This window comes from Aquila chrysaetos, chromosome 11, assembly GCF_900496995.4.
Source record: "Aquila chrysaetos chrysaetos chromosome 11, bAquChr1.4, whole genome shotgun sequence".
Taxonomy (NCBI): Eukaryota; Metazoa; Chordata; class Aves; order Accipitriformes; family Accipitridae; genus Aquila; species Aquila chrysaetos.
In genome coordinates, this window is record NC_044014.1 from 19,920,722 (window position 1) to 19,945,454 (window position 24,733).

General features: G+C 38.9%; 1 protein-coding gene across 10 annotated transcripts in view; it reads left to right on the forward strand.

The window, feature by feature from the left end:
- The window catches only part of PANK1 (pantothenate kinase 1), a 48,888-nt gene extending 25,743 nt beyond the window's left edge, over window positions 1-23,145 (forward strand). For all 10 annotated transcript variants that reach the window (XM_041127252.1, XM_030030040.2, XM_041127253.1 and 7 more), the window contains 6 exons: window positions 3,424-3,776; window positions 12,780-13,033; window positions 15,317-15,493; window positions 15,897-16,020; window positions 20,846-20,971; window positions 21,611-23,145. In XM_041127252.1, the coding sequence (XP_040983186.1) occupies window positions 3,441-3,776; window positions 12,780-13,033; window positions 15,317-15,493; window positions 15,897-16,020; window positions 20,846-20,971; window positions 21,611-21,670 (1,077 nt within the window). In that variant the 5' untranslated portion in view covers window positions 3,424-3,440 and the 3' untranslated portion in view covers window positions 21,671-23,145. The remainder of the gene's footprint in view (window positions 1-3,423; window positions 3,777-12,779; window positions 13,034-15,316; window positions 15,494-15,896; window positions 16,021-20,845; window positions 20,972-21,610) is intronic.
- Window positions 23,146-24,733: the final 1,588 nt, after the last annotated feature.

The window sequence follows — 24,733 nt, forward strand, 5'->3', positions numbered from 1 at the left end:
AGAAATGGGCTCATAACAGTCTTATCGGACAATTTTAGTTAAGAAGTGCATTTTTTACACTGTGAAAGCGTTTCTGCAACATACACAGTGTCTTTATTTTTCATAGTAAATCACATGGATTTGAATAACTGTTACCAGCCTAAGATGTGGATGTGATGGATTTCACTTTCTCCTCCTTGCTTTCCTGCCTTTTAATAACTCGAGAAACTGGGCATTTATTCAGGTTATCAATGAAATGCTGGACTTTCAGTTTAAAACAAACAAACAAAAAACCAAACAACCCAAACCAAACAAACCCACCCCCCACCCCCAATTTTCCCCCCATTTTCCCCTCAGGTCTGTGGAGACTGTATCTACACAAATACCTTTCTTCCTTCATACCCCCTGGCTGTAGCAGTGAGGACCCTAATAATTTTGGTGGCTTCTGAATGGTCTTACTCTCTGCATTCAGGGAGGCAGCAAAACCCAGGAGCACCTTGCACTCTGCATGCATGCTCCCACTAGCACTGCGTTCAGTGATGCCAGGAAAGCTGAAGTATGTAGATACCAGCTAAGGTGGGTTATCTAAAGATACTGAAAAGAGCTGATGGTGCTTCAGTGGTGCATTTTGTTGTGAAACATATTGAAAGTAACATAAGATACAATTAATACATTTTTAAAATAATCACTCGAATACAGAAGTGTTTCTACTGTCACTCCAGTTGTATGGAAGTTATATGAATTTCAGTGGGACTTGTTAGGAACTTTGAGACTTGATTTTTTGTCCTAATTGGTCAACCAGTCCAAATAATTGTCATCTTTTTTGCAAGTGATTCAAACAGATAGCTGGTGTTAACAGCTGTGAAGAAGACTAAGCTTCTGTTCTGGGTAACTGAAATACCGGTTGCTGTGGACCGATCTTGTGCTCTTTATTTGTGCTGAAGAAAACTGCTGCTGTTCTAGGAGCAAAGTTCTTTTATTTCTGCAGCGCTCTGTTTGGCTCGCAACAAAATGGAAGGAGCTTAGATTCACAGAGAGCATAAACTAAAAAAAAAAAAAAAAGTCTCTTGGCATTTCTGCTTGCTTTTCAAATGTGAGCATTATGTGTACCTATCCCAAGAACTATACAGACTTGAAATAACTTCATAGTTTTCTACAATACTTATTCCTTGTTAATAATTTAGTTAAGACTCCTCAAAATGTTAAGGCAGTCACTTATGAGTAAGTCTCAGCTCTTAGTACTTAACACTTCTATTGTTGGGCTTGTGTTTGATAGGAGAATGGAATGCTTCTTCCCTCTCTTAAAGATTAAATCTACACTATAGCTTTAAAGCAACTGTTGGTGCAGGTAGATTGCAGCAGATTTTATGCCCTTAATGTCAAATATTGGAATTTGGCATAGACTTAGCTACAGGCTGGTTCAACGATTCTGCTTTTAAAATATAACTTTGTATTTGCATAGTTAAGATGCATCCAAGGAGGAGACTTACTGTTCCAGTGAGACAGATAATTAAAGTTCTCAGTAGCTTAAATAAAGACTTGTGTAAATCACTAATGGGATTGGCATCCTGAGCTCCACTGCATTGTAGTGTTGTATAGTGTGGACCAGACCACTTTTGCTTAAATATTTACCTTGTACTTTGAAAAGTGTTTGAGATACAGGTTGGTGTATGGTAACATATTTTTCCTTTTTAAAATAAAGCCTGTTGTAAAAACGCTTGTTTCAAATTCTTCCCATTTCAGGGAGCTTTCATGCATCTGCATAGGATGTATCTTCCCAAACCTCAATAAGACTTCATTTCAGTGTCTTTGTGTCTTGCAGCTTGTAGGGCATAGAAGAAGAAATTAGACTTCGCAACAGATAACAGTAGGTACTCTTAGAAAAACTGAACTGTAAGCAACCTACTTCATGGGAGTTTATACATTATGCCTTCCTTATCCTTAGGGAAGGGGAGGAGAAACTGATGATTCAATTATTTGGCATACAGCAATGAAGCAAAATAACTGTTTTAAACATCTGGATTGATTGGGGGGGTGTATTAACAACTGTGAAATTTAGACTTTTGAATTATTCAGCCAGACAAGAATGATGGTGAGACCTTTGTGGTAAGAAGTAAAAGACTCTAAGCTCCTTTCAGTGTGAAGTTCAGTAACTTAATACTGAGCTGTGATTACCTGAGGAAGAACAGTGTGATCAGTACCTCCTATGCTTATTAAAATCTTTGCCCAAACTTGTTTACATTTAGGTTCATTGGCAGAAATATCAGTAATGCATATAGCATCCATGGTTTGGAGTTTGTATTGACAGTATGTTGGGATGCTCTAGTTGGTAGAATCACATTTCTAGCAAGTCTGCCTGATTCTCCCTAAAAGCAAGGGTGACTGTGTGACTGCTATTTTAGAAATGGATCTTAGATGTTAGTCACATACTCAGTACTTTTAATTTAATTTCTCTAAGAAACATTACTAGCTGCCTCCTTCTGCAGTACCTGTGTATAGATTTTGTATTCTCACTTCTTAGTTCTTCATAAAGTTATGTGGCTTACTATTTTAAATGTGTGCACGTATATGTAAGCAGAGCAGGCAGACCAACCTGGTTCAGTTACTGTCTTCTGTCTGCATGTTCTCCATAGTGATTTTCTCTTGCTATTAACGGAACAAAGGCTTTGGTAGACCTAGGCCAGCTGTGGCAAATGTATATATGCTGAGAAATAAATAGTGGCATTTCTTGTATAGTTGTATGATAGACTAACACATACCAGCAAAGGGAGTCTATGCTCAAAGAAAAGGACTGTCAGTAGTAAATAGTAAATATTGAACTTAAAACAGCTCATTCTTTCTGCTAATATATGCAGGTGATGTAGTTCCAACAGAGCTGCTAGTTCTGGTGGGTTGAAGTATGGGGACTCTCAGCATAATGGGAGAGTTATGTATTGCTGCTCCTCAGGCAGACACTTGTGACTGGAAATTCCGACTCGTCTTGGAAAGGCGATTTTAGATATTACGCAGTGGGAATGTGACTTGAGAAATCTTGTTCTCCTGTGTGATTGTTTCTTCCTCCTTCCCTCCTTAGTCTATTTTAAGAATTGGTGCCAGGAGTCAGACTGGGTGAAATTCAGTAAATGTGCTCTGTCAAGAGGTGCTGACTGAAGAGTAAAAAGTTTTCCTGGGAAAAAATATTTTCATTTTATTAAAATCTGCTTCTCCAGAGAAGAGTATTTTGAGAGTTTTCTTTATTCTTTTTCTTAACCGAGGCTTTATGAAGTCTTAACTCAGAGAGATGTTTCATACATGTGAATTGGACATGTAAGTGACAACTAGCTTTCAGGAGCAGATGCTGCTACTGTGACTGCAGTGAATTGTCATTCAGCAAATGTTTTAAATGATATGGCTAACATATATTTACAGTGACTTTTTCTTCCTCTCCTACCCCCTTGTCCTTAGCATTTCCATGGTTTGGAATGGATATCGGTGGAACATTGGTTAAACTGGTCTACTTTGAACCTAAGGACATTACTGCAGAAGAGGAACAGGAGGAGGTGGAAAACCTGAAAAGCATTAGAAAATACTTGACCTCCAATACAGCCTATGGTAAAACTGGCATTCGCGATGTCCATCTTGAACTGAAAAATTTGACTATGTGTGGACGCAAAGGAAACCTGCACTTCATCCGTTTTCCCAGCTGTGCCATGCACAGGTTCATACAGATGGGTAGTGAAAAGAACTTCTCCAGTTTGCACACTACACTCTGTGCCACGGGAGGTGGAGCTTACAAGTTTGAAGAGGACTTCAGAACGGTACGTGAACTGTTCATAAGGGTTCAGTGGGAATTACTTTGGAAAAACATCATGGGAGTCCTTCTATTAAAACTTGCAGAGAAAATAACATTTTTTCGTCCATCCTAACTGGTTAAGACTAACAGAATCAATTCACATTTCTTAATTGGTGGAATTGCTGAGAACGTGGAGGGGGACAGGGGAGAGTATTCTACTTGCTGGGTATTCTACTGAAGTATTACTGTGCAGGATGTCTTCAGTAAATGGGTTTTTTAGAGTACGGCTGTGATGATCAGATGCCTCATAATCAGCTGAGGGTGTGTTGTGACAACCTAGAAGTCTGAGACTAAGTACTCATCTTGCAAACCGGATATCTATTAGAATACCAGAAATTAAACCATACAGCTGGAGACTAGATTCAGGTTCCCTTCCCCTTGTATTAGTCTTCAAGCAGACTTAAGTCAAGAGTCTTGGAAGACCAAGTGTGGAGCAGGGAGAGAAACAGTGTATGGAAGCATGACAATAGCAGCTAGCTTATGATTTCAATTCTGGGAGTACATCATGTGAAGAAAGGCAGTTCATGAGGTGACTAGGTCCCAGATCCCCTAGAATTTAAAAATAACCTCTGCGGGGAGCTCCAGAAGCTGATGTAGATCTGAAGTATTGGATGCTGCTGTTTGTATAAACTTCAGTAACAGTCCTAGCTCCCGAATGAGTGCACTAGAGTGCACTGCAAAAATTGATTGTGGCAACAGAGGCAGAGCACGCTGTTGTACAAACTGCATTAGAGAGAAATAGACATTTGGGAGGCAGTTGCCTGTTGTATATGTGTCTCTACTGGGGCACATCTCCATTTATTTTCTGTAGAAGAATGACTAGTCTGCCTGTACCGGAGCAGTCCCACTAAAATTAATGTGAATGATTTACTTGGCAGGCAGGTCTGACACTTCTGTCCGTAGCTTTTGACCTGATCTTGAGGGTGAGGGATGGCTGCTGGGTATGACAGGTTACATCAGTTGCTTTTCTGTCTCTGCTTCAGTCTAGGTAGCTATCATACTGGTTTACTAACTGCCGTTGACTGCAGTCCTTGGCTTTGTCTGCTTCATTTTTAACTTCAAGCATCCATTCCTGCAGTACAAGAGGATTTTTTCTTTGTCGGTACCCCTCACCTACCAGATGACCAAGATCCCAAGGGGGAAAGAGAATGCTCTAAGAAATCAATTTGAATTCCAGCTGTTATACTGTTGTGCAATCATTTTCAGTAAATGTTGGACATGGAAACAGCTAGTCTAATGAAGCACTATCAAGTTTCTGAATTGCTGTAGTAGTCCACTACTAGTGCCAGATTTCTTGTCCTTTAGGCTGATTGCAAGTCCCTTACGTGTTACGATCTACTGATGATTGAGTCCTCAAAAGTTTTAGTTTGTCTCACATTGTGTAAGGATGTTGACACCACAGTAGGAGGTGAATTCTAATGCTAGTCAATGTTGCTTCAGTTCAGGTTTTCGAGCGTCTTTCCATGTGTCCAGGGGATGATTCAGGTCACATTCTCTAGTGACAATGGGAGGTCACTTTGAGACTTTCTGAAGAGGCCAACTATCCCTTTGGAATGGTCCGTCTTCCCAAATTCATCTCTCCTGCATCATGTAATAGCAGCTAGAGTTGCTTACTTAAGGAAGTTCATGTCCCTTGCTCCTACAGCTGTGGAATTGAACTGGAAGTTACCTGATGGCTATAACAGCTAGGCATTTTTCTTCATAGCTTTGGCTTTAATCTGGCGTAAATATGCAATTTACAGTGAGGGACCAGTCTCTGTCATCTCAGTTGCAATGTAGTTGATGTAGCACTGGAAGCCATAGTTGAAGTTTGGGCTGTTTTGCTAGGTATTGTACAAAAATATGAGGTCACATAGCAGATTACTGGTGGACTTAGGCATGAAATCCCACATCTCTGCAGTGTTAGTTAACATTCTGTGTGCTGCAAGACTTGTAGGTAGTTTAAGAAAAACACTTTAAAGGCTCGCTGGGGTGCTTTATAGCATGGAGTAATCAGTGAAGTGCACTCACACCTAAGTGTGCATTGGACATCTTCTAACAGCTATCCAGTTCCACACCTTCCTTTATAGCAAGTATTTCTTGGCTCAAACTGTAATAATATCCATAGAGTATTACAGAAGCAAAATACTATCCATTACATGAAGATTTGCTTGTTTAATCTCTCTCAAAGGGCTGAGTGTCCTGTGTACTGGCACTTAAATTGTCACACTTCATTAGCTACTGTAACAGCAGCTGGCTATCTCTGTGTTCTGCTGACTGTAAATTGACATTGGACAACAGCTTCAGGATTGCTTTCTCAAAGCATTGAAATGTCTGTTTCAAATATTTGATCACTCTAATGCACCTGTAGAAGTAGAGAACATGTGCCAAGTCTAATATCCTGCTGTTGCAGGATTCAATATTGTGTAATGCCTTATATGGAGGAGGCTTTAAATATTTCTGTTTCTGTAACTTAGAAGCAATGTGGAAAACCTCAAGTAGGTTTGTGAATGTTGTTAATTTCATCAAAAAATCTGGCTGAATTTTAGGAAAATTATGAAACTGATATAGGTAACATGCTTTTGTTCTGGCCCTTTATTTCCCTGCGTACATGCTTTTAAGTTACTTGTCTTTCATGGTATTTCTAAATGCTTACAGGACTTTCAGGATTGCATAGATTTAGGACAAAAGATCCAACATACTGCAACACAGCATTCAAATGCCAGAGAAGGAATCCTAAGATTACAGCAGCTTTTTCTCCTTAAAATAGACAAGCAAAAACCCTGTTGTTACTTGCCTGTTCCAGTGTCTTACTTCTGATCCCTAAATGAGTTAAATAGCTTTGATCTAGACATCTCTGCTTTTTAAAATAAATTTGTAAGGCATCCTCTGTTTGTCTTAAGCCTGTATTCTGTGCCATAGAAAGGAACTAAATCTGCAAAGCTAGCTAGGTTTAGCCATCTGACCTCCCTCTCGTGATCCACAGTGTTGGATAGGAGAAGACCTGGAGAAGTCTTCATGGACTGCTTGGTGACTGCCAGCAATAACGATCAGTAGCCTGGCAAATCATTTGATTCATTCTTAAGATCTGAATGCTTCCTCTAGAAGTAGGAAAACTGACTCTATTCATTAAACTAGACCACAGAAATAATTTTAGCAACCATGTGGTTATACTTAATGTTTGTTGAAGGGCATCAGTAAGTAATTCACTAAAAGGACTGTTTCCAGGTTAGGGTGTTTCTTCTTGGTTTTGTTTTTTGTTTGGGTTTCCCTCTTCCCCACACCTTTCTGAATGACTGGTCTTTATGGCTGGCTGGCTTTATTTTCAGGTAACAGTGCTGTTAAGGCATGGATGAAACTGTCACCTAATTCTGATAATCCTCCCTCCTTTCCCCAACTATGTACTGTCACCTCACATATTCTGTAAATGTTCAAGTAATGTCATTTCTGTAAAAGTAGGGAGTACGTACCTTTGTGTACCAGTAATATAAATCTCTTCATACTCTGCGACTCCTCCGTGATAGCACATGCACATTACTTGCACAGAATTATGCTGTTAATGTAATGAGGAATAAATTCTTAGGCTGTCACTCAGTTTTGTAAAGCAACTCAAATGTAAAGGATACATGGAGGATGAGGGAAGAAAGGACTATTCATACTTTTGTCTAAAACCTGCTCTATTGCAAAATTCTTGTTGATTGCAGTGGCTCAAAGGTGGGATTTTTGTATTCCTTTTCTGAACAGACACGTACAGAACCTGATTTATCTTGATAGAAATTTTACTGCTGGCTGCAGTGGAAGCAGGGCCTGGGCCAAAACCCAATCACTTAATAAAGAACATTTGGGGCAGGAAAGGAAGAAAATCTGTTACCAACACAAACTTAAACTCAGGACTTGACCTTCCCCATAACGTGTAAGAAAAAAGCTTTAAGAGTAAGCTTGCTGTTGGAGAGTGATTTCCTTGTGCCAGATATTAGCTGATTCTAATGCTTGACTTTGTGGTATGAACCGAATGCCTGTGGATGACTTGTAGACTGTATTTATCTTAAAACAAATAAACTCACTGTCCTGTGTTGTAGGATGAGTAAGCTGTGTAACTCTGGGTTAGTGTAAGACACTCAAAAAATCTTGTTGCACCTCACTTGCTTGAGGAGGCTGGACACTGCTGCTCAGGCCATAGGTGCTGGGCTGGAGTTGGAAGTGGCATCCAGAGAATGGATGAAGTAACCATGGTACCTTCTGTTACCACCACTGCAAGAAGCTAGGAAATTCTTCAGAGGGAATGGGGAGAAGCCATGTGCATCTCTTCCCTGTCAAGAGAAGGAAGAGATCCTTACAGCTAGCTGGGCAAGAGGGCTGATCCTCTGCAGAGGATCCCAGACAAGTGCTTTTTTTTGCCCAAAGCTGGTGCAGAGTCTGTCTTCTCTTCTGGCTCAGCAAATGTTGGGCTTACCCTTTATTTTCATTAGGCTTTGTCTTGTTTGAATGCGAGTAGATATTTCTCAGCCTTAGGGTGTGGAACGAGCTGGCGGCAGTACCTCATCTGAGCTCAAAAAGAAACAGGGTTGGGGGTTGAGGTGAAGACAATCAAAATATAAAGGAAGCAAAGTACATCTTTATGAAAGTGGAGGAGAGGTAATGGGAGGGAGATGGAAGGAAAAGCTAGACCATAAGCTATTATAAGAAATAAAAACTGGAGCAATGCCCAGAAGGCATATGAAAGCCACAGTGATATAGTAAATGAGGCTGCTGTAATTGGTAATTAAAAACGTGCAAGGCATTGTGTTCCTAATGGCTTCTTACAGAAAAAAAATTCGTATTTCTGATTGAAAGTCCGAGAGACAGATGAACTCATAACTGCATCTAGTTTTGGACATTCCTGTGCTCGCCAGAACTCGGTAACAGTGTGAAAATTCAAATTGGGTGAAAACTTTCATGAGCTGGAGCTTCATTGGAAAGATGCCTGCACACCAGTGTTGATCCATTTGGCTTCAACCCTGCAGCATATATGTCACAGCTGCCCTCAGCTCACTTGTAGAGGACGGGGCTGTTTCATGTTTTCCTTGCTGAGGTGGAAATATTTACTGTCCCGTAAAGAAACAAATGTTGACTGAAGTCTTTGACTTCTGTGCTTCTGTATTTCAAAGCAGCAAGTTGGTACGACTTTTTTTTCCTTTTATACTGTCTGGCATGTGAATACAGCTAAAAATTGTTTGACATTATGCATATTATTTAAAAACAAAACAAACCTAAACTCGAACAGACAGTACCATTTTCCAGCACTTCCTCCAAGTGTACAGTAAGAAGTGGGACTTCATTCTCTTTAGAATAGCATCTGTATGCAGTAACAACAGACCTTTTGTGTATCCTTGAAATCAGCTGGGTTTCAGGAGTTTGTTGCTAAGATGTGAACAGTCGTGGGGAAGCGTTCACTACTTCCTTGCTGTGTTGCACCCGCTTGTAAACATGGTTAAAGTCCTGAGTTCCTCCTTTTGATGGTCCTGAAGAATTGCTTGAAGTCCAAAGTGTTTTGTTTCCTTGCCTCCCCTGATCTTTAAAAAACAGTCTGAAATAAAGAGGAATTTCTACAGTCTGGCTATAATGTAGAAAAATTGTTCTTTTAAAGCATGTACATATGGTTTCCTTGTAACCATCATAAATTTTCCCTCCGGGGTCCTGTATGCTACTTTGTTCTGCAGTTCTTCCTCTCATACACAACTTTCTGACATAAAACTTTTCTAGAGAGGCACTGTGCTGAATATAGTTACAGGAGAGCAGAGCAGGATAAGTTGACCATTATGCTGTCTGCCCTCACATTAGGGATTGTAAAGGGCTGGAAAATATCTGCAAATGCATTTTGTAAAAAGTTGTAGGAAAAACGTCCAATTAAAATGTGCTTCTACACACAGGTCCTGTTTTTGTTTTGCATTTTTGCACATAAACTTCAGTTCCTGCAAGGAGAAAGTGGTTTGAACAGCTGAAAGATGAGGACAAGTAGAGTGTGGCAGGTGATGGCACCAGAAAAAAAAAGTTTGCCTACTCATACATTAGTTATGATGTTTACAGACACATCTATTTTGTGATGCAGTTTTGCTACTTGAGTGTATGTGAGCAAAGAAATTAATAGAAAAAAAGGCAGATTTCTATATGCAGGGAAAGGGACTGGGAATTGTGACCCTGGCTCTATCATGGTTTCTTGAACAGGACTGGATTACTACATTTCTTGCAACTGTCCCTAATTTGTGTTTAGAAACAGGAACAGTAGTGGCTCACAGGGCTGTTTGGAGCCTCAGAGGTCTGGTGGCTGCAGAGCTCGCGGTTCTCTGAGTGAAGGCGGATCGACGTGGAATACTGATGCCAGTCTTACTCCTTCCAAAAATGAAAACCAGACTGCTGCAATAACACAGGAAAATAGTTTTTCAGTCTGCTATGAATATCAGACATGAAAGAAAGCAGTAATAGGGCTTTTCTGCTTACAGTATATCAGCTGTTAAATATAGCACAGAGCTATAAAAAGCAGAACAAATTCTAGTATGTCTTTTATATGTGGAGGGCTGGACCTAATAAAATTTGTATCCTTAGTGCTTGAAAAAGAAGCTTTGATTAGTTTCTTTTGTTCTGTCCTTACAAAATTGGTGGGCTGACTGGTGAGTTTGTAGAAACAAGGATTTTGTTTGTGTGTTTGCACTGATGCCAGAAGTGTTATACTCTTAGATTTGTATTGCTTGCTTCTGTCTTGCAAGGCCTCTCGCTGATGCTTACCTATTTATAAAAGTGTAATATGGATAAGACAAAAGCAGCTTGTGGCTGGGTGCTTGGCTTATGGGAGAACAGAGGTTTTGACAGTAGGGGCCATAAATCTACTAATGACTTATCTCTGTATAGCAGGCTTTTGGTTCATAGCATGTTTGTGCATGCTGTATCTGTATTAGATTGTGTTTGGTCATGCTGCATCTAGCTTATACAGTACAATGAGGAAACCGAGACTGTACAGCACATAACCTAGAGAAAGATAATGGTTAGTATAGAATCTTTCCTTATTTTGACTAGCTGTGTGCAGCAGTAGTTGGGTTTTAACAACAACAACAAAAAAATCCTCTAACAAGTGATGACTTAGTGGGCTCCCTACAAAGTCTATTGTGAGAAAGAGTGCATGAAGCATTTATTATGTTAATGCCTTGTATTGTATATCTCTTGGAGCTTTTCCTCTCAGTCTAATAGCAAGAAATTGCTGAAATCCAAGATATTTGCAAAGTAGCCTTAAGATTTTTGTAATGTTTCTTTAAAAACCTTTTCTCCTGGTTTGTGTTTATTCTTTTTATTTGCTGGCTAAATGGTTCAAGTCTTTTATGCTGCATTTCTGTAATTGTAATTTGTATAGCCATGTGGTAACCAAGAAAAAAATATGAAGGGATTGCAAAAGTTACAGGAAAAAATACTGAAAGAAGAAGAAATTATCTCCACCTGTCTCTATTGTCCTATGAATAACTGAAACTATATTGAGGTCTTTGAGACTGCTGGTTTGGGGTTTTTTTTGGTCTAATTTCTTTTCTGTGGTTCCAGGATTTGAGGAGTAGCAAGTATAACAAAAGGGCAGACCCAAAGAGTAGAATGGCTTTCAGTTAAGGCAAGTTAGAGCTATGTACAAGTACAAAAAAAAACTTAAGGGGAGAGATTTAAATAGCTCAAAAGAATGTAACCTATTGACCATGCCTGTTCCACAGAAATATCTCTCCTCTTTATAGTGACTTAATATAGCTTCCAGAATTAAAAATAGGAGGTAGGTAGCCTCATAAATCTTCTCCATTAGCTGTTATAAAAACATCCAGCAATATGCAAATGTTTGAGAACCAGCCCTGTGCTGTATAACTCCCTTTTGTTCCTAATACCCTATTGTTTTTTCTGCTAGAAAGTGGAGTTAAGTAAGACCTACTTTGCAGGTGTGAGGATGCAAATGACCTCAGGGTTTGGACAGACAAGTTTACTATTTTTTCTCCCTCTTTTCTCCCTGACACAAGTCTAAGCTCAATGTCATCTGGAAAGGAGACTTTCTACAGATTGTCACTGTATCCTATTTTGAGAAAGGGATGTGATTTCTAGTTTTAGTAAACAGAATGCTATGGTAAGTAGACATGTCTGTTTAAGTACAGTCATGGGTGACCTGTGAGATCTCGGAAGGAATGTTCTTTCTAAGCTCTTATAATTGTTTTTCTGCCTTCTGTTACAGTTATATTTTTATGAACATTTTGCTGGGACCATGGGCCTGACAATAGTTTTGTTTAGGTTTTTTTATATTGTTTTTCACCAAACATTGGGTATACCCTGCTTTTCATGAGGCATTTTAAAGTGCTTATGTTAATTCAAAGAAATAGTGCTCTCATATTACTTGTGACTTATACTAAAAAAAAAAATGCAAATCTTTTAAGCATAATCCACTGCATAGTTAATGCATATTAACATAAGCATGTGCACTTTGTAAGGCTTTAACTGTCTTGTTCTTTAACTGAAGTTTCTTGATCTTAACGCTTTTATTGAATATTTCATTAAACTGCTGGGAGATGTAGTTGGATGATGAGTTAAAGTACTTTGCATCCTGAGGAATGCTGCTGTGCAGGCATGTGTCAGATACTGTCCAAAAGCTGCAGAATGCAGCTCCTCTTGGGATGGGGATGAGAGGAAAGACATTTACTGCTTCAGAATACTGAGGGGGGGAAAATGTTTCCTGCTTGCAGAGCAGGGAATATCTCAAAGGCAGAGGAACTAAACAACATTACTGCACAGCACATCACTGTTTTGGGAGGTACCTGTTGTCAAGCAGATAGCAAACTTTTTATTTTGGACTTCAGGCTTAGACAGGTCTTTGTACTGTTTAAATAGCATAATGTGTTACTAGTAAAGTGATCAAAGTGCTTCAGCGGAGCCTTTTGTCCTTCTCAGTGTTATATTACACTAGGAAATGTTTGTTTATTAATTTCTTGTTGTTTTCCAGATTGCTGATCTACAACTCCATAAACTGGATGAATTGGACTGTTTGATTCAGGGCCTCCTTTATGTTGATTCTGTTGGTTTCAATGGCCAACCAGAGTGCTATTATTTTGAAAATCCTACAGATCCTGAACAGTGCCAGAAAAAGCCTTATTGCCTTGATAATCCATATCCTATGCTGCTGGTTAACATAGGCTCAGGGGTCAGCATCCTAGCTGTGTATTCTAAGGACAACTATAAGAGAGTCACAGGATCCAGGTAAAATTAATTCTATGTTCTTTTAATTCTATTTTCTTTTCTCCTTAATAATTGAACAGATAGAACCAGACAGTGTGACTAGTAGGTGCAGCCCCAAATTGTGCTTGTCTTCCCATTTCTTTTAAAAGCCCACCAGTAGCAAGGCTGGAAATATCCTAGGATTCCTTCAGAGACAGTATCTACATCAGGGAAATCATTGATCCATTCAACTTTAGAGTTGCCTTAGTCTCTTCTTGGTGTTCTTACTTACTTCCTGTCTCTTGCTGTGAATTACCAAAATAAAGCTGTTCCAGTAAATGAATCTTCTCTCCCCTGCTTTGATCCCCCAGAACAGTCAGAGCAGTGAAATAAAAATGCTTGGGCTAAACAAAAAGCTCTTGCTTAGTAGTTAGGATGTGTCCAGGATATAGGAAAACTTTGTAGAATTACTTGCTACTACTGGATTTTGGCAGAGGAATCTCACTGGATATCTTGTTTCCTTACTGATTGCGCTAGGTCTTTGGACCATGCTGGTAAATTAAGGCATGCCAGCGTGTAAAGGCTGGCTAGAATCTGATTGTCTGTATTCTTACTTTGTCCTCAGTGTGATTTCAGCCTGGGTCAGCCAGTGCTCTCTGAAATGATTTGTAGGGTATAGCTGGGTTGAAATGGTCTCTGGACCATGTTCAGTAAGAGATTTAGATGCAACTGCTCTGTTTAGGAATTCAGGAGTTCAGTAGTGTAGATGCAGAATTTTGTTCTCGAGACCAAAAAACAGCCTAAGGCACACTTAAGTTTAGTCTATAGATGTGGCAACAGTGCTTATTTATAGGAAACCACTTTAGTTACAAATGTGTGCATCCAGACTAGTAGTAAAAGTACTAATAAATCTGTCCCACTTTTTCCTCTTACATGCAAACTAAATTGGGATCCTTCATTTTTAGTAATACTGTAACCTTAAACCCAAACAAACCACCAAAACAGAAACCTAAAAAAATCTGCTTCCAAAACAACAACCAAAGAAGCTTTTTGGTTTTGCTATAGTCCCTTCCAAAGCTGCATTCTGTTCTTCAGCACATGGTACATATTAATAAAGTTTCTCCTGTATACTGCACATGACTGCATATGTGTCTTCTGTTGCCTTGTCTAGGGCCTATCTTTGCCACAAGGGTAGCCATCAGCCATTTGTCTGTATACAATACAGATGAACACAAGTTGAATGGAAGAGGTATTGGTTTTCTTGTAATTCTGGTTGTTTTTCAAGCATAGCTCTTGATATCTGTAGATGTGCTTCTGATCCTCTCCACTACGAAAGGAAAAACATGACTGCAGTGGGTTGCTGACTTGTAGATGATGAAATCAATACTGTCTCGTGGCTGGTGTGCAGGGAGGGCTTGCTACTGTTCAGATACTGAATGTATTGTAGTGCTACTAGATGTGTTCTGAAAAACTTGCCTAATAATCCGAAAGCACTGACTGAATGGTGTTCCTGTGTGACCTCCTGTGCTGCGTTGTGAAGTGCAGGTGTGGTATCTCACCGATCCTCTTGTTTACAGTGCTTCCAGTCAGTGTGAGTGCAATCAGTGCAAATAAGCTAACTTTCTCAAGGGTTAAGAAAGAATGAGGAAGGATGTAGAGGTTAGTAAGTTGAAGTTCATGTCTGTTAAGACTGAAGAGTCCAAAGTAAATTTTAATGAGATGAGTTAGCAACCTGTTATGCACAATTAAATACTGCCTGCTAAATTTATGTAGTCAGTAAATATTGTACTTGAACCTGTGCAAGATATTAAAGTGACTGCTCCTTGCTCAGAGTTCTCTAGAGAGCTGAGACATTCAGGGCTTTCTTTGAATGGGAACCAACCAGACTGCTTCCTGCCACTGGCTAGGGGGGCAGGATCTGTCTTGGATGCCTGCCCCTGCAGGGATTTTTAGCTTTGATCACTGTTTATTCTTTCATCACTGACTTAAGTGATCTGTTGGCTAATTATTCTTGCACAAGAAAAATTTGCTACAGTGCTACAAATAGCAAACTGACATCTGCAGTGTTGGATTGGACCTTATTCTCAGCTAACCCTTTATTTAGCATCATTTCTCCTATTTAGATGTTAAGGACTTAAGAGTAGTTCAGTTAAAATCACACTGGATGACATTTGTGTTAAATAGAAACTCAATTTAGGGTGTCTTCACAAGGGAGCAGTTGCAAGATGCAGTTGGTAGCTGTGTAGACCATGTTGAAAACACAAGTCAAGAGCTGTGGTAAAAGCTGGTTCAAGGTACTGGTCTGAAGGAACTGTGCTTTTCTAGTCTTGGAGGAGGAACATTCCTGGGCCTGTGCTGTCTACTGACTGGCTGCGAGACGTTTGAAGAAGCACTAGAAATGGCTGCGAAAGGAGACAGCACTAATGTGGATAAGCTGGTGAAGGATATTTACGGAGGAGACTATGAGCGGTTTGGCCTTCAAGGGTCTGCTGTAGCCTCAAGGTACATGTTAACTGAGCTGGTTTTAAGCAGTTCTTTGGGAAACTTACTGTGCATGCTGAACTGAGTGCGTAATCCCTGGACTATGCACTATGTACATGTGGAAATGTCACTCTGAATGTATCATGTGGTTTGCCCTTAGATCTCTCACTTACTTGCTCTTTTTTTTTTAAACAGGTATAAGCAATGCTTGATGTAGTTTGCTTCCATTTAAATTACAGTTATTTTAGAAGAAATGTCTTTGCTTATTGTTCTGCCTTTCTAATGAGATCCCTTTTCACATTTCAAATCTGTCTCAAATCAATGGATATCAAATCCAAGCAAAGCTTATTAAATGGTATAATTTCTAAGGGCTTTTAGCACTCCTAAATAACTCATATTAAAAGGAATAATCTTCCTCACACAGCTTTGGTCATATGATGAGTAAAGAAAAGAGAGATTCCATCAGTAAAGAGGACTTGGCCAGAGCTACTTTGGTCACCATCACCAACAACATAGGTTCTATTGCTCGCATGTGTGCGTTGAACGAGGTAAGATAGCATATTTACTATGAGCTTAAAACCTTTAGAAACAACATAGTAAGATTATCAGAATACAAAACTGTAAATTGCTGGTATAGTAGGTGTGTAACTGACCCTGGTAAATATGCATATATTTAATGTGGTGTCCTAACTCTTGTGATTTGTGTTATGTGTGCTTTGATGCAAAGTGTAAGGTACTTTGAGCTTCAAAGGTAGGTAAGAGGGGAGAAGAGCTGACTGTAAAGATCTCCTTGAACTATTGATGCCTAGAGCTGTTTGGTTGCTGTCAAGCTGTAATACATAGATATTAACACCTTTGTAATCCAAATTAATACTCTCAATTACCTTGTGGTTATTAACAGAACTTACTATACCGTGATAGATTTTTTTTTTAAATAGTATTTTGTTTGGCTTGTTTCCATAGCATGATGGGTTTGAATTGCATATTGGGTTAAATGCTTTGATAGATATAAGATCCCTTGTATTGGATCAGAAAGAAGAAAAATATAGTACCTTATCCTGTTTCAAACCTATCAGATGCTTGTTACATTGTTTTCTTTAGGCATGATAACTATGGATGGATTGTTCCATTGAAACACCTTTCCAGGTTCCAGCAGTTTAAAAATAAATAAGTAAATAAATAAATAAAAACCCCAAACCCAAACATTTAGGCACTTGTTCTGAGCTGCAGATTGCATCCTTTACTATTAAGTGGTAACTAATCTTTTATCTGCTCTCAATGAATTTATCTAATCTTTTTAATACATAGATGTTTTTAGCTCCACAGCGTTCTGTGGTTAGAAGGAAGTGCTTCTTTTTTATTTTTTTAATCAACAACACACCCACACAGCCCACAAAAATCCCAACAAAAAAACCCCAAACCCAAAAAACTCACCAAATTGCCATCTGATTACTTTATTGGATCCTATCTAGCTTTTTGCTTTATGAGAAATAGCAAATAATTCATCACTAGTGCTTTTGGTGGGTTTTGGTTTGGGTTTTAAAAAACCTTTATGACATCTCCCTCTTGGTCTTTCCAAGACAGAATGTCCTAATACTTAATCTCCTCTCCTACGGAAGACACTCTGTGTCTCTTTTCCACTGTTTCATTTTGTCTTATCTCTTTATGATTCTAATTTTGAGATTGAATGGTCAGATCTTCATGCAGTATTCAGAGTGTGGTTGCACAATGAATTTATGTGATGGCATATTGATAAATTTTGTGTTCTGAGTTCCTTTACTAATAGTTCCTAATATTTTATTTTTGAGCATGGAGCTCATATTTTTAAGAAACCGTGCACAGTTCCTCCACAGTCTTTCTTGAGTGGTGGTGGCTAATTTGGGGCCTATCATTGTGTCTGAATACTGAAGTCTGTCTGTCTCTTCCCCCTTCCATTTGTGTCATTTCACTTTTTTAATTTAAACTTCATCTGCCATTTTATTCGTCAGTCACTGGGTGTAAGTCTCTTCAGGATTGTTATGCTGTGCATTTTTTATTCTGACTCTCCTGAATAACTTTGTATGCCAATAAATGTTATGTTTGTTGCTAATATCCCTCTCTAGAGCACTTTGAAAATATGTTGAACAGCACAAGTCTTAGTGTATGCCCCTATCAAATGCCACTGATAACCTCCCTTCATCGTGAAAAGTGGCTACAGACATTATTTTTTTTGGCAATTTGACTCTCTCAGTCAGGATGATTCTCTTTCAGTGTTCTCTCTGCTTTCAGCTTCTTTACAGTGTTGCCTTGTGGCATGGAGTTCAAGCAGCATTGTACAGGGCTATCAAAGCATGGAGAGTTGCAGCAGGGAACCACATGCGATGCATTCAGAGGAGGAAATAGGCTACTAATGAAACTAATGCTTCTGAGTCGTTGTGAAAAAGTTCCTAACATCTTTATTTTGTGGGCAAACTTACTTTAAAAACTGGACATGATCCCAGAATTTTGTGGAGGAATGTGGATTGATGTGTAAAGTATTCTTCATTTCACAGACAATGTCAAAGTAGAATTTCTCCAACACTTGAACTAAATTATTTTGTAGCTTTTTAGAGAATGAAAACTTCATTTAGTAGCTTTACATACTGTTAAAAAAAAATTCGAACATGATATATCATTGCAAGTAAACTCATCTCCAGACAGCTTGCTCTCAGGGGAAAAAAAGTAATGCTGTCGTTCTGCTAAATAATCTAGACACCTAAATTGCCTTTGGGAGATGCAGGTCTGACTCACCAAGTTTGATGAATGAAATGCCTAAATAAGAGCTTAAACAGTTGAATATGATATATTCTTTCATGGAGTTTGTGTGTATTAGGTTAGGGTTATGGTGAAGCTCACTTTTAGGTTCTTTGACAAAATCAATTTATGCCCTGAAGCATGAGTTTTGATAAGTGGGGTTTTTTTTTGTTTTTTTTTTTTTTTTTTTTTTCCAATGATTGCAGCTTTAATATTGTGTTGAAAATGACTTGCATATGTGCAGGAAAAAATGAGGCTGGGGAATAAATGAAATATTCTGTCTGCAGAACTTCAAAGCGAAGTTTGCTTGCACAAAGTTGGCAGTGGGGTAGAAAAATTCCATAGTCTGGAACCATTTGGCTACACATCATTTGAAACAGTCTGTCCTAGGCACAGCAGAACTGCATAAAGGAAACCAATCTCTGTGGTTTATACTTTCCTTACTAGCAGAACGTGTAAGTTGCATCTGAATGAGGCTTCTTGCAAAAATATGTGCAGGCTTTTTTATTGCATTTTTGATATTGATTCCCCTATTCAATTATATTGGCAAATATGTGTATATACTATATTGAAGCTATACTATAGCTTTCTACTGCAGGATAGTTGAACAATTTAGCAAGACCCCACAGAGTGAAAGAGTGCATGTCTTTTCCAGGATGTTGTAATTTGGTTAGCTTAAGTAAGCATTTCATCACCATTCCTTCATTGGTTTAAGACTTCTGTCTTTCAGCTTTGAATATTTCAGCAGTGAACAATTTAAAAGTAAATTAGCAAGACTCTCTTAAGAGATAAAAGTAGTATTTCTTCATTTTCTGACTCCAAGAACGCTAAAGCTGTTTTTAGTTCAGTTCAAAAAAATCTAGGAAACTTTACCTCTTTAACATAGTTTTTAACCTTGTCAAGTCAAGGAATGTTGGAAAATAAAATTGATATGAAATTTGCATGTTGATATACACTCTGCTATTCTAGTAGATATGACTAGTATTTTTAGATTTAAAATTTTCAGTAATTTTCACATTTGGTGTTAGGTACTGCTTGCTTGAATTTCTGGTAACAGTAGCTTCGTGTGTATATTCAGAAAAAAATAATGTTATGAAGATGAAATTCAAAAGTAGATTCTAATCAATTTGATGGTATTGCACTACAGGAAATTAATTAGTTACATACTTGTCCATCCTTTGTCAGAAATGACTTCAGAGACAAAACTGCCTTGTCAGAGGATGCAAAGTGCTCTTGCCCATGTTTAATAGCAGCCTTTTGAAATTTGAGAATTTTTTCTTTTCAGCCACATAAGTTCCTAGGAATGAGTATGAATGCATGCTGATGTGACTGCAGAGTGTAAGGTTATAGATGACTACGAACCTGAATTGTTTAAATAAAGTTTGTCTTGATGTATTTGGTTTGAGGACAGTCAGACATGTAACTCAGTCATCAGAGACTGGATAAATGAATTATTGCGTCTGCATATCAGCACTCTCCAGTACTGAGTATTCAAGTAAGGATGTTCTCTGTGGAATGTCATATACATGGTACTGGACATGACAAAACTGCGGTCTGTAGCAAAGTAATTGCTGCAGAACCAAGTGTTGGGCTTTATAGAGCTGTATGAATCTAGCAGAGTTAACACTTGGTAATTCTAGCCTCTATGCAGATTTTTGCTGGTACTTTTCAGCAGAGGACTCTTGAAGATACATTTCTAGGGCTCCTTCAAGACTCCTGTAAAAGCTTATGTCTCCAGGATCTGGCCTCCTACTGAATCTTCTAGACCAATTCTAGTGTATGGTGAACATGATATGGTACACCAATTCAAGATGCAGGTGCATTTGTGTGCATAGTGGGCAAAACTGGGCTTGGTAAGATAGTTATGGGCATTGTTTAAGCACCAGAACTGTTGCTTACATGCACTGATGTGCACACAAGTAAGGATAGTGTGTGGCTTTCTCACTGACAGCATAGTGCTGATTGTTCAAAAATCTTAAGCTTCTGTGTGAACACTGAGTTCAAGTGAGCTTTGAAACAAAGGAATGCAGTACATGTTAAGTATCATCTTGGCCGTGTTTCACTTGCTTCTTGAAAATGGAACCACAGTCCAGATAATAGATAATGAAAGATGCTTCTTCCCATCTCTAACATAATCCTTCTCAGATACCCTTCAGAGATTCTCCATCTGGATTGAATAATCATAGTGACCTCTGTGAAGTTGCTTCATTTAACAAGCAGGGGGAAAAGATGTCTTCAGTGCTGCCATGTCATATACAATTAAAAAAAAAAAGCCAAACCCCAAAACAACAAAACACACATAATCCTATTCATGTTGGGAAGGTCCTGGGCTTTTAAGCAAATAGTCACTATCTGTGACATCAGCCTCGCACTTTCTTTGAAATAAAACTTTTTTTTCTTTTTTTTTTTTTTTTTCCTTGCAACATCTCTACTTAGCAGTCAGTAGTAACTGCAATTATTTTCTTGACTTTTGAGTCTGGAGAATTTAACTGTAACCCAAAATTCCCATTTAACTTCATAGTGGAGGCAGAAGTACATGTTGAATGGGGCAAATAATGTAGCTGAATATAATTTTTGCTGGTCTGCTTTTTGATTTTACAGAACATCGACAAGGTGGTATTTGTTGGCAACTTTCTCAGAATTAATATGATTTCTATGAAGGTGCTAGCATATGCTATGGATTATTGGTCCAAGGGACAGCTGAAAGCTCTGTTTTTGGAACATGAGGTAAGCAAATACATGTTGAACTTACTTTTATTTGTAAGTACAAAAATCTTGTGGTTCTTGGTGAAGCTAAAAGGGAGAATTTCAATGCCATTGCTTTGAATTTAATGCACAAATGAAGTTCTGCATAAACATGATTTAATTACAAATTCATTTGAGAATACCCGTTGTTAACTCCCTGGCTTGATCACTAATCTTGGGGTACTTGTTGCTAAACGTTGCACATCTCTTGTTTTTGCTTTCTGACCCTAGTACCAGCAATGTTCATTTGCGTGGTCTGGTATATAAACCTCAACTACAATTAATTTTTGTAAGCATAATTTTGAGGTGACTGTCAGATGGATGTGTTCATAATGGAAACCGCCCTGCCTCAATACAGCATCATTATAGTGGTTCTGTAATTTCTTCTTTTTTGACAATTTTGAGAACTGTGTAAGATTTCTCCTGGTATAAAGCCCTTTCTTGGACCTAAACAAGATCATATTAAATCATAATTCAGATACAGCAAATACTTGGCACAGCAGGGCTGATCTTATAAGAAAGGTCTTTTAATTGCCTTAACAGAACTGAAGACTTTACATGTTCATGCTTGTCTTATTTTGGAATTTGATTGGGGTTTTTTTGCTTTTGACTTGTTTAAAGGGTTATTTTGGAGCTGTTGGGGCTCTTTTAGAATTGCTTAAAATGACAGATGATCAGTGATGAAGCTGTCTGAAGAGATTCCTACTGCAGATGCTGCTGGATAAGAGTGAGAGCCACTACAAGGATGGAAATGAAGCCATTATGGTAGTTCTACCTGCTGGATTTGTAAATAATTTAAAATCCTTTTAGCTGATCTTTAACTTCTGGGTTTTGAGCTTATACTTCAGAATTCATACTGGGAATAACAAAAGATTTTTTTTTTTTCTGTACACTGTATTTTTTAGGGGAAAAATGTGCAAAGTGGCCAAACATACAGATTTTATGGATTTATTTTAAAAAGTGAATACTGTTTAATGTAGGACCTGTGATATGAGGCATCTGCTTTTCTTCTGGGGTTTACTGATTAGTGTGGTAATTTTAACTTCATTTAGTAATCACTCTAGGAGATTTTTTTAATCTTATTTTCATGACGTTTCATGATTTGTTCTTGGTTTCAAATGAAACTACAAAGCTGATGCATTTTACTGTGAAAACTAGTCATTGATTTTTTGCCTTTCCTTTCCTCATTAGATGAGACACTTTATTTAACATCCCCCTGCCCCCCCCAAAAAACCTCAACTTTACAAGCTTTCTGTGACTACATGGGTTTCTTGGCAAGGCTGCGAGAAAACTTGGCGAGGGCAGGGGGTTTAAGATTGTAATTTTTCAGTAGTCATGACTTGCAACAGGAACAGGCTGCTAACTGGTTTTGCAGGACTAATTCTCCTCTATATTAAAAATTTTAAAGAAGATGTGAACTAAAATTTTAATTACTGGTTTGACACTAAAATGAAATCCTGTTTCTGTTGAAAATATCTGATCTATATGAAGAGTTCTGTAGTACAGATGTTATTTATATGGTACATACTTGGCATTAGATGACAAAGGGAGGAGATTTGTTTTCACTTATTTGAAGACTTTTCTGTAGTCTGCAATTTTTAATTTAATTGAAAACAACTGATAACTGCATTATTTCAAAGCCCAGTTTCTAAAATTAAAAAAATATCAACTAATGTATTTTCTGGTTTTAAGCTAATGTTAACTTTCCCTCCAGGACACTAAGGTTTGAGTGTTTATTCAAATACAGTATTTTCTACCTTTTTTTGATTTGTGGACCTTTCCAGATTCTTTTTTTTTTCCTCAGTTGAATTGAGACCCCTTTGAAATGTATGTACTTAGGTTGCTGCATAGCATGTATAAACTTGCTTTTCTTAGACACCATGAGGGCTCACAAATCAGAGGCTGAAAACCAGTCCGTAAATTTTGTCTTGCAAAACTGTATGTGATGTCACATAATGTAAAGGGCTCATCAGGGGGACAGTATAAAATTCAGACACATGTATTATCCAATATATTTTTGGAAGGGGGTTTATTTCACTTTTTTATTAGTCATTAATTTCCATATCTCCCAAATGTTGAAATAAATTCATATTAACTGAAGTGTTAACTTGTCTGATGGAAATAAAGACCACTACTGTTTTGATGGTTTTAATGTATCTGTGGAGTTAATTTCGTAAAATCAATTATATGAAATACATAGCACTGTTTTGAGACACATGACTAGTTATTTCATAGAATCATAGAATCATTTAGGTTGGAAAAGACCTTTAAGATCGAGTCCAACCGTCAACCATGCCCACTAAACCATGTCCTAAAGTGCCTTGTCTACATGCTTTTGAATACCTCCAGGGATGGCGACTCAACCACTCCCCTGGGCAGCCTGTTCCAATGCCTGACAACCCTTTCAGTAAAGAAATTTTTCCTAAAATCCAATCTAAACCTCCCCTGGTGCAACTTGAGGCCATTTCCTCTCGTCTTATCTCCAGCCACCTGACAGAAGAGACCAGCACCCACCTCACTACAACCCCCCTTCAGGTAGTTGTAGAGAGCGATAAGGTCTCCCCTCAGCCTCCTTTTCTCTGGACTAAACAGCCCCAGTTCCCTCAGCCGCTCCTCATAAGACTTGTGCTCCAGGCCCCTCACCAGCTTTGTTGCCCTTCTCTGGACACGCTCCAGCACCTCCATGTCTGTCCTGTAGTGAGGGGCCCAAAACTGAACACGGTACTCGAGGTGCGGCTTCACCAGTGCCGAGTACAGGGGGACGATCACTTCCCCGCTCCTGCTGGCCACGCTATTTCTGATGCAGGCCAGGATGCCGTTGGCCTTCGTGGCCACCTGGGCACACTGCCGGCTCATATTCAGCCGGCTGTCAACCAGCACGCCCAGGTCTTTCTGTGCCGGGCAGCTTTCCAGCCACTCTTCCCCAAGCCCGTAGCGCTGCATGGGGTTGTTGTGACCGAAGTGCAGGACCCGGCACTTGGCCTTGTTGAACCTCGTACAGTTGGCCTCGGCCCATCGATCCAGCCTGTCCAGATCCCTCTGCAGAGCCTTCCTACCCTCGAGCAAATCGACCCTGCCTCCCAACTCGGTGTCGTCTGCAAACTTGCTGAGGGTGCGCTCGATCCCCTCGTCCAGATCATTGATAAAGATATTAAACAGAACTGGCCCCAGTACTGAGCCCTGGGGAACACCACTCGTGACCTGCCGCCAACTGGGTTTAACTCCCTTCACCACAACCCTCTGGGCTCGTCCATCCAGCCAGATTTTTACCCAGGGAACAGTACACCCGTCCAAGCCATGAGCAGCCAGTTTCTCCAGGAGAATGCTGTGCGAAACAGTGTCAAAGCCCTTGCTGAAGTCCAGGTAGACAACATCCACAGCCTTCCCCTCATCCACTAGGTGGGTCACCTGGTCATATCATTTCCATGATAATTCTTTGGTTCTTGACATTTTTTTACTCTTTGTTACATTGCTTGGTCTTTGAAGTTTTTTGCCTGCTTGAAGTTGACTTTTTCATAGACTGTAAACAACATGAGACGATTAGAATGTAGTTGATATTTCATGTAATATCAAGCTCGAGATTATTGAGGATATTTCTGCTCAGTGCCTCTAATTGTTCATAAACAAAATGGAACTTTCCTTAAGGTTATTTGCTAAGTTTTGCCTGCAACTAAAGATTGGTTTGCATGTTGGTTTTTTTAAGGAAGACTTCAGTATGTTAAGAGGTACCTGCACTTCTTATGT